This window comes from Fundulus heteroclitus, chromosome 12, assembly GCF_011125445.2.
Source record: "Fundulus heteroclitus isolate FHET01 chromosome 12, MU-UCD_Fhet_4.1, whole genome shotgun sequence".
Classification (NCBI taxonomy): domain Eukaryota; kingdom Metazoa; phylum Chordata; class Actinopteri; order Cyprinodontiformes; family Fundulidae; genus Fundulus; species Fundulus heteroclitus.
The window spans coordinates 18969523-18985346 of record NC_046372.1 but is presented as its reverse complement, the minus strand read 5'-3'; the positions used below and the strand labels follow the sequence as shown (position 1 = coordinate 18985346).

At 39.7% G+C, this 15824-nt stretch overlaps 1 protein-coding gene across 50 annotated transcripts in view; it reads left to right on the top strand.

Annotated features, from left to right (window-relative positions):
- The window catches only part of LOC105920517 (calcium/calmodulin-dependent protein kinase type II subunit beta), a 100033-nt gene that overhangs the window by 77157 nt on the left and 7052 nt on the right, over positions 1 to 15824 (top strand). For 18 of the 50 annotated variants that reach the window (XM_036144146.1, XM_036144140.1, XM_036144141.1 and 15 more), the window contains 3 exons: positions 2088 to 2156; positions 7090 to 7134; positions 11248 to 11296. In XM_036144146.1, the coding sequence (XP_036000039.1) occupies positions 2088 to 2156; positions 7090 to 7134; positions 11248 to 11296 (163 nt within the window). The remainder of the gene's footprint in view (positions 1 to 2087; positions 2157 to 7089; positions 7135 to 11247; positions 11297 to 15824) is intronic. The other 32 variants (XM_036144150.1, XM_036144144.1, XM_036144182.1 and 29 more) reach the window with 3 other exon arrangements.

Genomic DNA, 15824 nt, shown 5'->3' with positions numbered 1-15824 from the left:
TGCCGAGCCGCTGTGATCAGAGGGATCTTTAAAGGCTCTTTGATCTGCGGCCTTTTTAAAGAGCATTTCATCAAAGCGTAAAAAAAAAAAAAAAAAAAAAAAAGGTTCACGGCCAAAAAGCATTGTTGAATGGTTGCTATGTGTAACCCTTAACAGGGGGCATCAATAGTGACAGTTATATGATGTCACACATTACCAACCCTCGTTATTTTACTTTTTACAATGAACAGATCAGTTTTGACAGATAACTATTAATTTTCACTGTTTGTCCCTCCTACTTCACGGTCCCCATGCTGTATATGATATCCACCTATTTTTATCCTGTTATGCTTGTGAGGTCATTCAAATATAATTATGATCCATCTCTTTAGATGGAGATTTTCATAACACATGGGAGAAAAAAAAAACTTTAATAGAGAAAAAAAACAAGTTACGCCTTCACGTTTATTGTCTACTGTGGTAAATTAATGTATAATATCTTTATTATTATTTAATTTATTTTTTATTGTAGCTGCATGATCTCACAATGAAAATTTTAGAAAAATCAAACCCGTTGATTGGAGTTAATTTTTTCCAGTGGGGAAAAAAATAAATCAAAATCATTGATTTTGTATAACTGAAGCCAGTCTTTTATTAAATTGACCATAGTGTCAATGAACCTTTTTCTTTTTAGTAAAGTGTGACTTCCTGTATCCCAGATACTCTAACATGAGACTACATGCGGTTTAATTGATAAATAATTTGAATATTACAGTGTGAGATTGTTCCACTGAGATAAAAGATTCACTTATTTTAAGACTTTTTACACATTTTACCAGGGGTGCCAATAAAGGTGGAGGTCAACATAAACAGTGCTGTGCAGGTCCACTTTTTCTTTCACTCATCTTGCTTTCCAGAAGCCACAATTTCTTGCAATCTATTAAAATTATCTTGATCCCTGCTTTCACAGACTTTCTGTAGGTCTTCTGATCATTTTGTTTCCACTTTTATTGCTTTTTCACTCACTTTTTATTAAGTGATTGCACCTGACAAACATTATCATATTTTGCAGATCTACTTAACAAAACTAGGAATTTAGGACAAGTAGAGGACAAAAGTGTGTAAGGAGTAAAAAGTATTTAGAGACAGAAGAACCGTCTCGTACAGGGACGTCTTTATGGAAGTAATAAAAATCCAGCAATGATGAGACAGGACCTGAGAGATGCTGCACGTCATCCTAAGACTGATTATTTACTGGATGGTGGGTTTTCAGCGAGAAGCTCACTGGGAATCACCTTATTGGTGCTCAAATAAGATTGTCCATGGGAATCTGTCAAATTTGTGGGGATTTTAATAATTAAATAAAGAAAATGGAATATGTTGTGTTTATGGCACGCGTCTCGTTTAAAGTTGCTTCTCTAAAGAGATTCAACTAGTTTTAATACAGCAACAATTTAACTTTATCCAAGCAAATTGCATCAAAGAACACTGTCTATTTTTTTTTGACAAGTTTAAGTCCAAAAAAGTTGGAAACAGACAATAAAGCACTTCAAAATTTTTAAAAATTAGTGAAAAAGAGAAAAAAAAGGAAAAAAAAGAAAAAAAGAAAGAAAAAAAGAAAAGAAAAGAAAAAAAGAAGGAAAAATGAAAAAAGAGAAAAAAAGTAAAAAAAATAAAAACGAGTGAAAAAGCTTCAGTTTTTTATTTATTATTTATTAGATTTATTTGATAGGGACAGACACAATAGCATGCCTGTATCATGGTGCTTATAGCGTGAGCTAGTTTGCAGCCCTTAGACCTGCACAAAGAGCTTCTGCAAGCATGGAGAAAAATTTACTGAGATGAATTTAAAATATTACCTACAAGAAAGTCTGGCTCCTTGGGAGCAAAATTAATGACTGGAGACGTCTGCACAGTGCTGTAACTCTAAGTAAATTTTAAAAAGTCACATATAGCTGGCATCTCACCTATCTCAGTTCACAATGCTTGGAGTTAGTCCGTACTGGTCCAATGAAGAAGCGCACACAAACACCTGCATGGACACACCCTCTTGCTGTTGTTAACACTCTTGTTGTGTCTCCTCCCTTTTCCTCTCCTTTCCTGCACAGCCCCAGACAAACAGCACCAAAAACAGCATAGTCACCAGTCCCAAAGGAAACATCCCTTCACCTGCTCTGGTATTTACCTCCCAGCCTCCCTTCACCTGTGTGTGTGTGTGTGTCTGTGCCTCTGTCTTCACCCCACTGCCAGTGTTTACTTCTCTGTGGGTCTGTGAGCTGCAGGTAATCTTTGGTGAGCTCTGCGTCGCCCGCTGGGGCTGGTTAGGTTTCAGATCAGCAGGTAGTGTCAGGAGACGGCTCCCTGCGGCAGGTGGGGGACGCTGTGTGACTTGCACCCAGGTTGGTGTTGTGATGCCGTGGCATTTTACCCGTCTGCGGACGGTTTCTTAAAAGGACTGGACGCTGGTCGCCTGCAGGGACTTGTCAGGGTTATTTACCCGGTTCCTCTGGTACCAAAACTGTTCCCCGCTGTGTAAATCCAACGTTACATTGCAAAAAGGGAACTAAAAGTTGGTAAAATCCTCTAGAAATAAGTGTATTTTCCTTTGATTCGAGCTGGTAAATCAGACTATTTGCCAATGGAATAAGATTTTTGTACTTAAAATAAAAACAATTCATCTCGATCATCTTGTTTCAAGTGCAGTTAAGCTAATTATCTTATTTTAGGGTTAGAAATTCTCATTCCATTGGCAAATAATCTTATTTAGCTGCTCAAATCAAGGAAAAAATATACAAATTTTAAGAAGATTTTACTTACTTTTAGTTCCCTTTTTGCAGTGTACACAGACGTCGGTGAAAAAACGCCTCAATGGTTTGTTTCACATCCGATGGGTTTAAATGGAAGCTTGTATGTTGAGGAACATGAAGGATTATGTAGAAGACTTTAAATTTTTATGTTTGCTTTTCCTCCTGCTATATTTAGACATCGACCTTTATGCCTATTATCAGCTACCATTTCTAAAATATTAACCTGTTACACCAAGAGTCATAAAACTTTATGATCCCCAATGGGGATTCATAACATGTATCCTGTAACCCGTAAGGAATAAAAATAAAATAAAAAGGGACGTACACATTAAAAATACTAAGCCATTAACAGCAGCCTCTGGAGGTTCGTTGTTCTGTGCCAGACACAGTTTGATTCATGAACCGATTTGGACAGTTCTGGACCAAAGCGAAGGGCTTCTTCTCCCATTTGTCCCCGGCTGGTCCCTGAGGTCCTGTGACCAGAGCAAAGGAGACAAAATGTCCTGATGCATCTGAATAATCCAGGTCGTCTATTCTCCAGCAGACTTCTTCAGTCTCTACAGCTGTAGGTGAACTCAGCCTTATAAGCAGTGCCTTTGCATTGTGGATCAACAAGTTCAATGGTGACAATCAAAACTGGTTGTTCACACGCTAAAGAGGACCGATTAAAGCAATCGTTCGTGCTCTGATGGCTGCTTGTTGCTCCCAGGGGCCTGAATCATGCTTGTAGCATTGTAAGATGGGGACAATTGGACCCAGAGGCCTCCACCCCTGTTTAACAACGGGCAGGTTCTTTGGCACCTAATTATGTTGTAAAACAGAAAAGGCGTTTTGTTCAGTGGCCTCAAGCCAATTGAGCTGTCTTCCTTTGGTCTTGAGATTGGTTAATTATGTAATCTCTTTTTAAAAGCCGCTTAAAATCAGATGTTTATTAATTTATCTTGATTTTTATTCCTTGTTGGTGATTGTGAAGCACTTTGTGTTTATCTTAAAAGCTGCTATACATGTAAGGTTTCTGATCTAACGAGTCAAAGGCAGAAATTAGGTTCTTGTGGAATGATAATCCTCTGTACTTTTGGAAAGTAGCGATTTTAAGATTTAAAATAAGACCTTAAAACAGGTTTTCATTGCTTTCATTTAAAATGAAAAAAAAAAAAACAGCATGTATATTCATACATGGAAAGCATTACCAATAATTTTCTTTCAGCTAAAAAAAAGAAAGGATTTCTCAGGTATTGAGATGAGTTGCGAAGTCACAGTCATCTAAAATAAAATCTCAAAGTGAAATTTGTTTATGAAACAGCGACCATCAGTCATAAAATAGAAATAGATTGAAACTGTAATAAGAATAAATAAAACATAGCAGTATTAAGATGTCTTAGAGGAATTTAATGTGTCAGTTAAAGGTCCAGGAAAAGAGATGATTTTTTATTTTTTTTATATTATTTTATGCTCTGAGGCATGTGGAACAGTAGAGGTAGAGTATCCCAGAGTCCCAGTAGTTTTAAACTCTTTTAGGTGTAGTAAAAACTCAAGTCACTGTTGTACTTCCTCATTTTATTAAAAGCAACTTTAAATTGTAGGAACCCGGTTGATGGAAAATAGTTTTTAAAACCCAGCCGCACCTTATTCCCATTAATTAGACCATGCTTCCTGGATGGGAAGCGAAACGTCTTCAGCTTAGAATAGAAATCCAGTTGTTTTATTATTTTTTTTACCTTTTTTGCTTCGATCATGACTTGGATGACTGAGAAGCTTCACCAACATAGTCCATGCCTAGTTCTGACACTTTAAGAAAGCTTTGTGAGAAGAATGAAGTGCAGCACATCAATTTTAGACATGAGTTTTTGTCCATACTGGGCTACACATGCGCAACTTCATTACATTATAATAAACCTGTTACAATATGCTTATTGTATGTACAATCAGGGAAAGTTTGTTGTCATTTCCCTAAAGAACAAAAAAGACAAAAAAATTAAAGCAGAGAAGTTAGGAAGTTGCATCTTTTAATAATAAAACTGTATCAAGTCATGTTTGAGGGGAATAATTATCTTTTTGCCAAAACTACACAAAGCTTTGCCTTTTTTTATTCTGAATTTTAAACTTTAGTTTTTCTCCACCAACGTCTTCTTAAAGATTGAAAACTGTCAGATTACAAAGGCCGATTCCTTCGGATCGGACGATTTCAAACATGCATCAATTAGCCTTCATGAAAACTTAAAAAGTACACTTTGTTCTGCTCGCTTACAAGCTTGTGAGAACAAAATGTTTTAGAAATTGTGTTCTGTTCTTAAGTCTTCATGTCAAATTGCACAAATTCAGCGTTTATGTTATAAATTCAGATTAAATTAGTTTTTTTTATTCTTTTAATTCCACATTTCTAAAAGCACTAATTATACATCCATTCAAATTACTTTCGGAACACATTTGCAAGGCAGTTTATATATCCTCGTACCCTCGGGCCACGGTTATAAATGGATGGAAACGTAGCTCCAGATGCCGCCCTCATGATCTCACTAACTGTGACATGTAACACAGCTGAGCATGTAATAATAACCTATAACTCTGTGGAGTAAAAAGCAACACGTGCAGCCACACGGCTGGCTTTCTAAACCATCCGCTCTGGCTGTGTGCTCGCTCGTCAACTTCACTTTATGCACCGTTCAGCTCATGTGAAGACAGTTTAAGGAAAGGGTTACATTTATGCGCTTCTTTACAAACGTGCACTGGAGCCGTTTCAGTAGAACAGACAGAATCTCTGATCCTTGAAGGGAGCTGAGAGTGGGAGGGAGGCTGGGATCTGCTTCACGCTGCCAGGGACTCGGGCGAGTCTGTCTTTAGTCTTTAAACGTGTTGAATCACTCTCATCAGCAGACTGCTAACCCTAATCATCTTGACCTGGAAGCTGTTGGGGCAGGTGAAGGAATTTGGAGGTTATTAATATATTTAAGCAAATTCTGTCCTGTTTTTGTGGCTCCCGTCCAATTAAAGCGAATCATTTCAATTGAACCAAAGTGAGGTCAGCGGCGCTCATTTCCCCCCGTCGGATGATACCCTGCCATCAGCAGTCACGCCCACCTAATGTGCACCCCAGGTCCTTTGTTCTCACTCATCGCCATCTGAGTTGCCATCAGCGCCTGTTTCCCTAGGAGATGGTTGCCTAGGCAACACCAGGAGCATCACAGAGAGAGACAGCTGATGATTGGTCATCACGGAGGTGTCACTTCCCCGCAGGGAGCGGGGAGCGCTGCGGAGGATACGGCGGGCGCTGATGGGTTCTGACTGACTGTGGGTTGAGTGAAGACTGAGAACAGCTGTGGGGAAAAAGGGAGGGAAAAATATCTGGGAAACGGCTGGAGTCACCAGGGATCAGAGCCCGCTGAAATAAGCGGGGGAACGGTGTCGGACTCTTAAGTCACAGATGTGAAGAACTGGTGAAAGGAGCCACGAGTTAAACTCAGACCAAGCATTGTGATCTGTAATCAGAGTCTTCAGCTTTTGGTTGTGGCATCCTGCATCAGCAAAGGCCCGACTAGGTGCACTCAATCCCAACGAAGAAACCGGCGTTTCTGCATTATTTGTAACGGTTCTCTCCGGTGCATCCTCTCCGTCGAGGCGAGGGTGACGGAGCAGCTTGACCTATTTCTATCCTGGGGGTTCTTGCCGTTTTTGTGCGGGGTTTGCCAACCCCTCGTGAGATCTACGTCACAGTACACGTCATCAATAATATATGCGTGCTGGCTTATTCTTCCCTTTTTGATTTCTCACGACTGACATGATTCAGTTCGTGTTTGTGCCATCGAGAACGTGGAGGGCAGCCCAGAATTATGCATGTAGGTTATCGCTCTTGTACAGCCGAGTCAGGCTAAGTTCAGGTTATTTTATTATGCATGTTGTAGGGAAATCTTTATTTGCACAGGATTTTTTTTTTTTTTGGGTAGGTCCGTGTAGAGTGTTCTTCGAAGTAAAAAAAAAATAATAGTTTGACGTGTAGATTTCAAACTATTTGTTTAGATGATTGTCTTTGTTCTGCGTTCGATTGTCTGCAGGGAGCAGAGCTGACTCCAAATTACAGTTTTCAGCTCATCCACCCACTCTGTCGCTCTGTTGGAGGGTTCTACCCCCATCTCTTCCACCAGTACTTCCAAGCACTTTCTGTTCATCCAACATTCTTCTCTCCGTTTCTTCTTTTTTTCTGTACTATGTCCATTTCTATCTACATTTATCTCAAATTCTGTTCTTTCTTTTTGTTTTTTTACCACTTTTCTTCCATCTTCTACCACCCACCCTCCTATTCTTCCAGGAACCTCAGACAACTGTCATCCATAATCCGGTGGACGGGACAAAGGTATTCTCCATTCCTAAGTCCTGACCTCCTCATCCTTTTTCTCTGTTCTGTTCCTCCTCCTTTTCCTGTCCTCGTTACATTTTTACGACATGCATCCGTGTTGAGTGCAGCATTGCATCGCCTGTGGATATAGTGTTCATGTGTCTGTGTGTGGCAGATATCGAACTAATCAGATCCATGTTGTGCTGTGAAAAGAGTGGTTTAGATCGGCTAACAAGTGTTTCTTACCTCTGCACACCAATTTTCAAGGACAGCGGTCCAACAGCAGGAGGAGCTGCTGAGGAACTCTCTTGTTAATCTCCTCTATCATGAAGTTCTGCTTAGTAACAAACTAGGATGTGTTCCTGCCTGGCTTTTAGTTCAGGAACTGCTTTTTGCCCCCAACTTCCTCATGAATGTGTTTCCTACATACAGGTGTGTCGGAATAAATTAGAATGTAATTGAAAAGTTAACTTCTGTAATTCAGTACAAAAGCTAAAATGTGCCGATTTATAAATTGATCACACACAGAGTAATGCGTATTTAAAGTGTTTGTTTCTGTTCGTTTTACTTTATGGGTTATACTGGATAAAAACCCAGAGCGTGGTTTCTCAGAAACTTAGAAAACTACTTAAGAATAGAATTGTTACTCCATATAACGCCAGACTTTTTGAATTGAGAAAGCTTCCTGGAGAGGAAGCGAAATGTCTTCAACTACGAAAAACAAGTCCAGTTGCTTTGTTTTTTACTTTTTTTGGAATGACCATGACCTGGATGACTGAGAATCTTCACCAGCATACTTAAGAATGATTAGAAAAAGCTTTTTACCACCAGAAATGTGTGAGTATGTCCATGCACTGTGCAGTATATGCTCTCAGTATTTGGTCAGGGCTCCTTTTGCATGAATTACTGCATCAGTGCAGCGTGACATGGAGGACATCAGCTTGTGCAGCCGGCGAGGTGCTAATGAGCCGGCGCTGCTTTACATGATTAAAATATAGGAAAATAAAACAGAATAAAAACAAGTAGGAAAAGCTGCATTCTGTCTGTATTGTCGCCTCTGTTGTAACAATACCCAGACGTTTTCTGGCAAATTTAGCACAATAGTACCACCGTCTTTAAAGCAGCTATCACTACTTTTAGCAGTGTGGACAGTAGCCAAGTCCTGCTGAAAAATAAAATCAGCATCTCCATCAAGCTCGTCACTAAACGTAAGAATGAAGCAGCCCAAAATTTCCTGCCAGACAGTTTCGCTTACTTTGGGTTTGATATAGCAGGATGGACCAACACCAGCAGAGGACATGGCTCCTCAATTCCTCAGTGACTGTAAAAGCCTCAATAGGCCTCCAGCAACCTCTCTGCTGTTCTTCCAGTCTCTGAGAACTTCATTTCACAATGAAATGCAAAATTAGGTCTAAAGGAAGGCCTTCTGACACTGTCTCTGCTCAGGAGTGGCTCAACACAAATAATGCAGCAGCTGTAGCCGTGTCCAGGATACGTCAATGGGCGGTGGCTCTAGAAGCTCTGTTTTTCCAACTGCGGTCCACATCTTGTAAATCTTTTTAAATTTTCTCCAACTCTTTGTGGGTTTCGCTTCACAGCGTTTCCAGACTGCAGTTGGCCTACTGCATTTTTTTCTTCCACTCAACTTTCTATTTATACCATTGAAAACAGCAGTATGAAACGATCCAGCAGTGATGTATTTTTTTTTTTTCTGTTGTGGCTTATTATTGCGAACGATGTCAAACATCAAAATTAACTGTAATGAACCCTTGAAATAAATCACTCTGTGTAATGAATCTATATATGAGATTTACTTTTTGAGCTTTTCTTTAGCTGAAGTAACTTTTTTATGTTATTGTAATTGAGATGAGCCTGTTCTTATCGGGAAAAACTATGGACTGATGATTATTTTTCTCATCTTGGAGATGAGCAGTTGATAATTAAATATACAAAGGGCCACATTTATTGTTAAAAATGGCAAAAACGTTAATCACTAAAAGTACTTTGATCTGATAGCTTTGTATCAAAGTGCATTATAGTGTCTGTTCTTGTAACCTGGAAAAACGTTGGCTTGTCATATAAATCATAGAATATAAGATCCTGTTTTTGTTTTTAGTACAAATGCAACAGTTTTTACCGACTGTGTCTGATCCACAATGCTGAATCTAGATGGAACCTAATTGGAAAATTCAGTGGTGAAATGTGTAGATGTCTTGAGTTCATCCATGTAATGCTGAGTACAATAAACATATTCACCAGAGAAAAGAGAAAAAAAAAAAACACTTTTCCCATGATTATTTGTCAGGTCCTTGTTGATCTGGTTATTTTAGAGACAAATGGCGTTTGTTTTTAAAGTAGATTCCTGTCATGACTTGTTAATTGTCTCCTCATAATGCTCAGATGAAGAAATGGGAAATATAATTAAACAAAAAAGATTTCTTGGTTTGGAAAGAGCAACAAAACCTTGATATTTAGTTGAGTGAAGGATTTATATCCCAACCTCTCTTTAAACCTTTGTTGCCAAACAACCAGCAGTGAGGTTTATCTTTATGTATGACAAAGATGTTGTATCAGATTCTTAACTCTCGTGTAAAGTCTGTATTGTAGGTAAACGTACTCGTATGTTTGTAGATGTCTCTGCTTATGTAACTTCTGATAGTATTTAGAACTGAAAATGTGTTTTTGCACTGCAAAAATGGATCTTAAAATAAGTCAAATGTTCTTAAAGTTAGTGTATTTGTCCTTGATTTGAGCAGGTGAATAAGATTATTTGCCAATGAAATGAGTATTTTGACCCCTAAAATAAGATAATTAGACATCCTGCACTTGACATAAGATCATGGAGATGAGTTGTTCCTATTTTAAGTGCATAAATCTTATCCCATTGGCAAATCATCTTATTTACCTGCTCAAATCAAGGACATTTTACTTATTTTTAGTTCCGTTTTTGCAGTGTGAACATTATGTAGTGGGAAGTTGTGCATGGATCTGCATGGGTTTGCAGAAAAAATAATAATTTCCATCCAGGCATGATTTATGTCTGGTGTGTTTTAACACTTTTTACAGACTTGTGATCCATACACAGAGGAAATATTAACCCAAAGTTAATTTAAACCCATTTATTTTCCACACCCATTTGGTTTAGAGAGGAATACTAACTATTTCTGTTGATCCCGAGTATTTCTGAACCATGCAGAACCTTTTAAACCAATAGTATATTCATTTTTTAATACTAAAGTCAATCTGACATCTAAGGATCCTAATAAAGTTGCTGATGAGATGGCTGATAAGCTGCATAATGAATATGCGAGTAAGAAAATAAAAAAAAGTGCAAAAGAACACACAGAAGGTGTGATCAGATATTGGGAGCTGAGCAAGTGTTTCAGTCTTCGTTCGCTCCTCTTAGGAACAGAAATGCAGTTTACTTCCTTCTTGCTCTTTCCTCCTCGGGTCACCAGCTGCTCTTTTAAAGCCTATAAAAAAAATCCACTTTTGTGCTCTTGAAGCCGCCGGTGCACGTGTGCTCTCGCTAATCAGGTCATGGAGTCTCTCAGCACCCCTTGGACGTGCAGGGGAATTTAGACCCATTTAATCCGCTAATTGGAAATCAGAAACTCCTCTTCTGGCGAAAGGAGTGACAGAAAGGCAGACAGGTGCATAAATATATCCGAAACAGCGAGAGCCGCTCTGCCCAGGACGACAGCCGATCTTCCTGCGAGAATCTTCTCTGTCTGCTTCTGTCTCTGTGAAAGGTGGAAAAAGCTCCTCTGGTTAAAGTTTCATAAAGTTAAGGAAAGGAGGGGAAAAAAAGCATTACAGGAAGTATTTAAGGTCAAGACATTTTGGTTAGATGGCTCGGTTTTAACGCTGATTCCGACTAACATGCACAGGAGTCTTGACTTCCACTGGCATTCCACGTCGGTTTGTGTTGATATAATAGATGTTTTCGGGTGAAAACGTAACATGGCATGATAGGATGTGCCCCCTGCTGGCATGTGTTCTGCCTGTGCAGATTTACCTTGTTTACCCCCCACTTGTGGTGTGCTTTTTTTCCCCTGTGTATCTAGCACAGTCTGAATCCCCTGCTGTGCTTGAGCACAAGATGATTGTGTGATTTGTTTTCCTCTCCAGGAATCCTCAGACAGCAGCAACACCACCGTGGAGGACGAGGACGTGAAAGGTAAGGCTTCACAGATACAAACGGGTCTAAGCCAGATGAATTTCAGAGAAGATCTTAGACTCTGTGCTCTGCAACTAAAAAAAAAAAAAAAAAAAAAACAATAAAACTACAGATTTCTTAAAAGTTCTCAAGGCACCGCTTGATGTTTTCACGAAGCAGTTTCCTTTCGCCGCCAACTTGCGTAGCTGCAGGCTTGTGATGAAGAACATCCCATCAGACAGATGAGCATGTTTTACAACTGCAGAGGAAAGAAAAAGTCTCATTATTGTGTCTGTTTTCCTGCCTGGTGGCGTTTTTTTTTGTTGTTTTTTTTGGTTTTGCAGCAGGGCGTCTTGTTTTTCACGGGAGCAGATTTGTCGCTCCTGACAGTTTAGTTACAGAAATAGTCTCTTTGTGAAACTGTTCAGTTTGTGATTGTTGCCACAATCTGGAGCCTCTGAGCCTCTCCTGTTTATAGGGCCGTCATGTTTTCAGTCTGAGAGGCGAAATGTACAGAGATTGTGAAAAATATTTACAGACTTTACTCACGCTCTCTAAATCCATCCATCCATTCATCCTTGCATGCCTCTGTCCATCCAAGCAGCTGTCCATCTATCCATACTTCTACCCTTTCATCCATCTCGCCGTCCATTGAGCAGTTAGTCCATCTGTCACCTTTTCATTTATGTGATCAATCATTTTTGTCTATCCTTCCCTTCCTGCTTTTGCTGAGTTTTTTTTTTTCTTTAAACCAGAGCTGGAGCTCATCTAATTAATTGGCCAAAACGGAAAAAGGGACCTCAGCTTATTTGGGTCTCAGTAAACTGGAATTGGCACTTTAAAACATGCAGGAACCCTGAGTGATATTCTGTTGTCTCTGGATTGTTTCCTGCTTATGTGCTGATTTTAAAAGGAGGAGGGGGGGAAATCCTTGTTCTGTTATTATTTGTGTGTCAGCACCCACGCGAACACCCTGTAACACATTATAGATGTTGAGAACTCTTCACAAAAAGAAAGAAAAAAAAAAAAACGTGTTTCTAATGTCTGTGCTGTGCCATAAATCAGCTGAAAGCTAACATTTTACTGACCCCTGGTGGAGCCCGACTGCATTGCCTCGTCATGATGCACTTTGACACCTGCTGCGTGATAGTTGGCGTGTCTGAGAGGTGAGCGCTCGGCTGTAAAATGTTAGACGTCTTTGTACAGCTGTTTCAGTTTGGCTCTCCTCAAACGTGTTTGGATGGACCTACGATCCCGAGCAACCCGCTCCTCAAAATACCAACACGCCCCGTTTGAATATTCAGCCGGCACAGCTGTGGCTGTGCAGAACATAGCGCGCATATTAGCAAATAACTATTGTTTCAAGCCTCTAATCTTTTCTTTATTTTCTCGCTCTCTCTTTTGTGGGTGTGTCTGAGTTTTTTTTCCTGGCCTGTGGAGTTCAGCACAGTTAAACAGCCTCATTTTCAGCATCTCAGCTGAGTACAATGTGTCTAAATGGGGTCATGAATGCTTCGTTTCAGTGTCAAGCACATAGAACAGAACGTGCAATTCCCCAGCAACCACAGACGAGAACTGCATAAAAGCTGAACGAGTGTTGGAAAGAAAAGGGGGAAAAAAGCCTTTATAACAGATGCAGATGTTTATTATTTTACCATCTTCTGTTAAAAAAAAGAAAAGTTATTGCTTTGGTTAAAAGATGTCAGGTCTTTCTGGATTTTTGGACTGGTCTGGGTTTTTCACAGCCTATGGAGAGTAACACCTCATTTCAAGGTGTGCTATTTGTCCATCAGCTCTGTTTTTAGGGACAATAAGCTAAAGCACATGGTTAAAGACACGAAAACATTAGTAATTGTTAAAATCTTTCCAGATCGCTCCTGACATAGTCAAACATGCGGGATGACACACCCCAAGCACTCGATCTCCATCATAACCCCCAGATAACTTTCATCATACAACACGGAGTCAAATACGTTGTTTTTCTCCTGGTTTAATAAAAGCTAATGTTATTGCGTGGGTAGCCATTTTTGAGTTAAAATCTTCAACTCAAGCAAAAAAGTGTTTTTTTTTTTTGTTCTGCTAAACAAAATAACTTAAAGACCTGGCAAGAACATGAACTGTCTCCAGCATTCAGTCAGCCACTACTTTACTGTATGAGGAACTGTAGGTTCCTTTAAAATCTCAATGCATTGAAGCCATTTATTAACTTGGTGCCAGAGGTTTCTCCCTCACAGAAACTTGATAAACTTAAGGACTGCCCAATTTATTAGAATGTTCTCCTCACATAGTTAACATGCATTTAATTAAGGATTTTCTAATTTTACCGAGCCCAGCGTAGCTGCTTACTCCAGAGCAAGCCTGATCGATTTTTACATTTGTTTGTGGTTAATATATAGTTGTTGTTGTTGTTGTTTTTTTGATAGACTGCCTTGTTTTTAAAATATCCAGATAAATGCCAAACCTGGCCTTTAAAGTGCAATGCTGTCAATCACTGTCACGATAAGACATTTTGCTGGATGGTAAATTTTTCTAAAAATCATTGCGATAAATCATTGTTATTTGGAGACCTTTTTCAACTAACATGATAATGGCATAATAACGCGAGTATGTCCTCTTGACCTACCGGCTTTAGGCGGGTGGTATCATTTGGTTTTAAAGGAAAAAACTCCCACCCTGCGACAGTTGTGTTTGGCTTTAACACCAATTTAATTTCTTTCAGACTAGCGTTTCTCTGGCTCTCATGTTAACTGTGAGCAAGAGCCTACCTGACACAAGCTGGGTCTCCCACACCGTATTATACCCCAGGAAACCAACAATGTTCCTTCCACTTCCAATTTACGACTCCAGTGGCGCTCAATGAAACAATCAGGAGTTCAGAAAAGCAACAGTAGCTGGTGCCGTTAGTATGTTTTCCCAAAGTAAAACCTTTTTGTGTGAAAGTCTCTGTGCTTTTACCCAACGTACAACTCTGTGCTCTCCTGATGATAAGAAACCGTCTTGTAGGCCATCAGTTAATAACAAACCAGCTGGTATTGACTTGCTTCTCGCCGCTGTAATACTTTCTAAATATTGAGATATTTCAGTGGGTTTTATTTCTTTTATGTCTCTTTATCCCTTTCAGCTCATAATTTTCCTCATACTGTATGTTCAAACCTAGTCCCTGTTTCATTTGAATTTCTAACAAATAACTTCATATTTGGACACATTTGCTGAGACATTTGTAGATGCGTGCGTAACTCGGATTGTTACCAACATCCAGTTTACATTTTATGTCACTGGCCATATTAAAAACATTTAAACAGGGACCAATGCAGACACTTTCTGTACTTATTCTACCTGCGGTACTCTACATGCTGATGAATTGTTGATATACTTTGTCGTCCTGAAAGTCCTTCTCTTCCAAAACGGCTCCTACCACCACACCCCGCCTCCCCCCCCGGGAGGCTTGGGGTACCGTTGGCAGGGACGTCGGGGCTAAAAAAGGGGGAGGCCACCTAAATTTAGCTTCAGCGGCAGGAAACCCAAACGGACCGCCCAGAGGGGCGACGCGGTGGACACACGCCGCTCTGCTAGCGCCACCCCTGGATGGCATTCGTCTCACACGTCGCACTTTTATGGATCTTGAGATTTAAACGGGGGGAGACGGCGCTGAGAAAGCCTCCCGGTCAGGTGAGAGCGGGAGGAGGGGGCTGTCGTGTTTTGTTTGGAACGCTTCGTGACTTCTTGGTCTTTGTGGGGTCTTGTCAGGTTAGTGGTGGACAGCTGCTTTGTAATCCAACACCTCAAAGGCCTCAATGCATTTCTGGTATATTAGTCTCAATGCTTAATATGCCTCTTGTTAGACTCTTCCATTCTGTGCTGCTTTGTTCTGCGACAGAAGCCTCTTTCTGTTTACTGGTTATTTTTGAAGTAAGTTTATTGAGTTTATTGCAGACTTGCTCCAAGTTTATCTGTCAGTCAAACACTGTGCACTTGGATGTTTCTTGCTGTCGTGTTTCTGATGTTAATGTTTCTCTTAGAAGATGAGAGTGTGAAGATCTGACTGAGTCACAAAGCTTATATTATTACCTGCTATTTTAGAATCACATTAATGAATTAATTCCTTGCCAAGGGTTATTAATACTCCATCTCGTCAACTTCTGAAGAGTTTTTGTTAGAGCAGCACAAAATAGGGCATAATAGTAAAGTGATAAAAAAAAGGATTAACGGCTTTTAAAATATTTGACAAGTAGAAATCTGAAAATTCGGTGCACATTAGTAGTAACCTTCACTGAGGAAATTACTTTTTGTTGCAGTCACAGCAGCAAGTCGTTTGGGATTTGTTTCTACCAGCTTTGCACATCTGGAGAACAAACTGTTTAATTAATCTATTTATTTATTTATTTATTTATTGAGAATAGCTCATTCTCAGTCTGATCAACCTCTTTCAGTCCAGGATCCCCGTTGATTAATGGCGCGGCTCTACCAGGACCCCCTTCCTTTATTATTTTCCTTCCACAATTTTCTACCGCCTCGTGTCGCTCTGTGACATAAAATTAGAAAAACACAC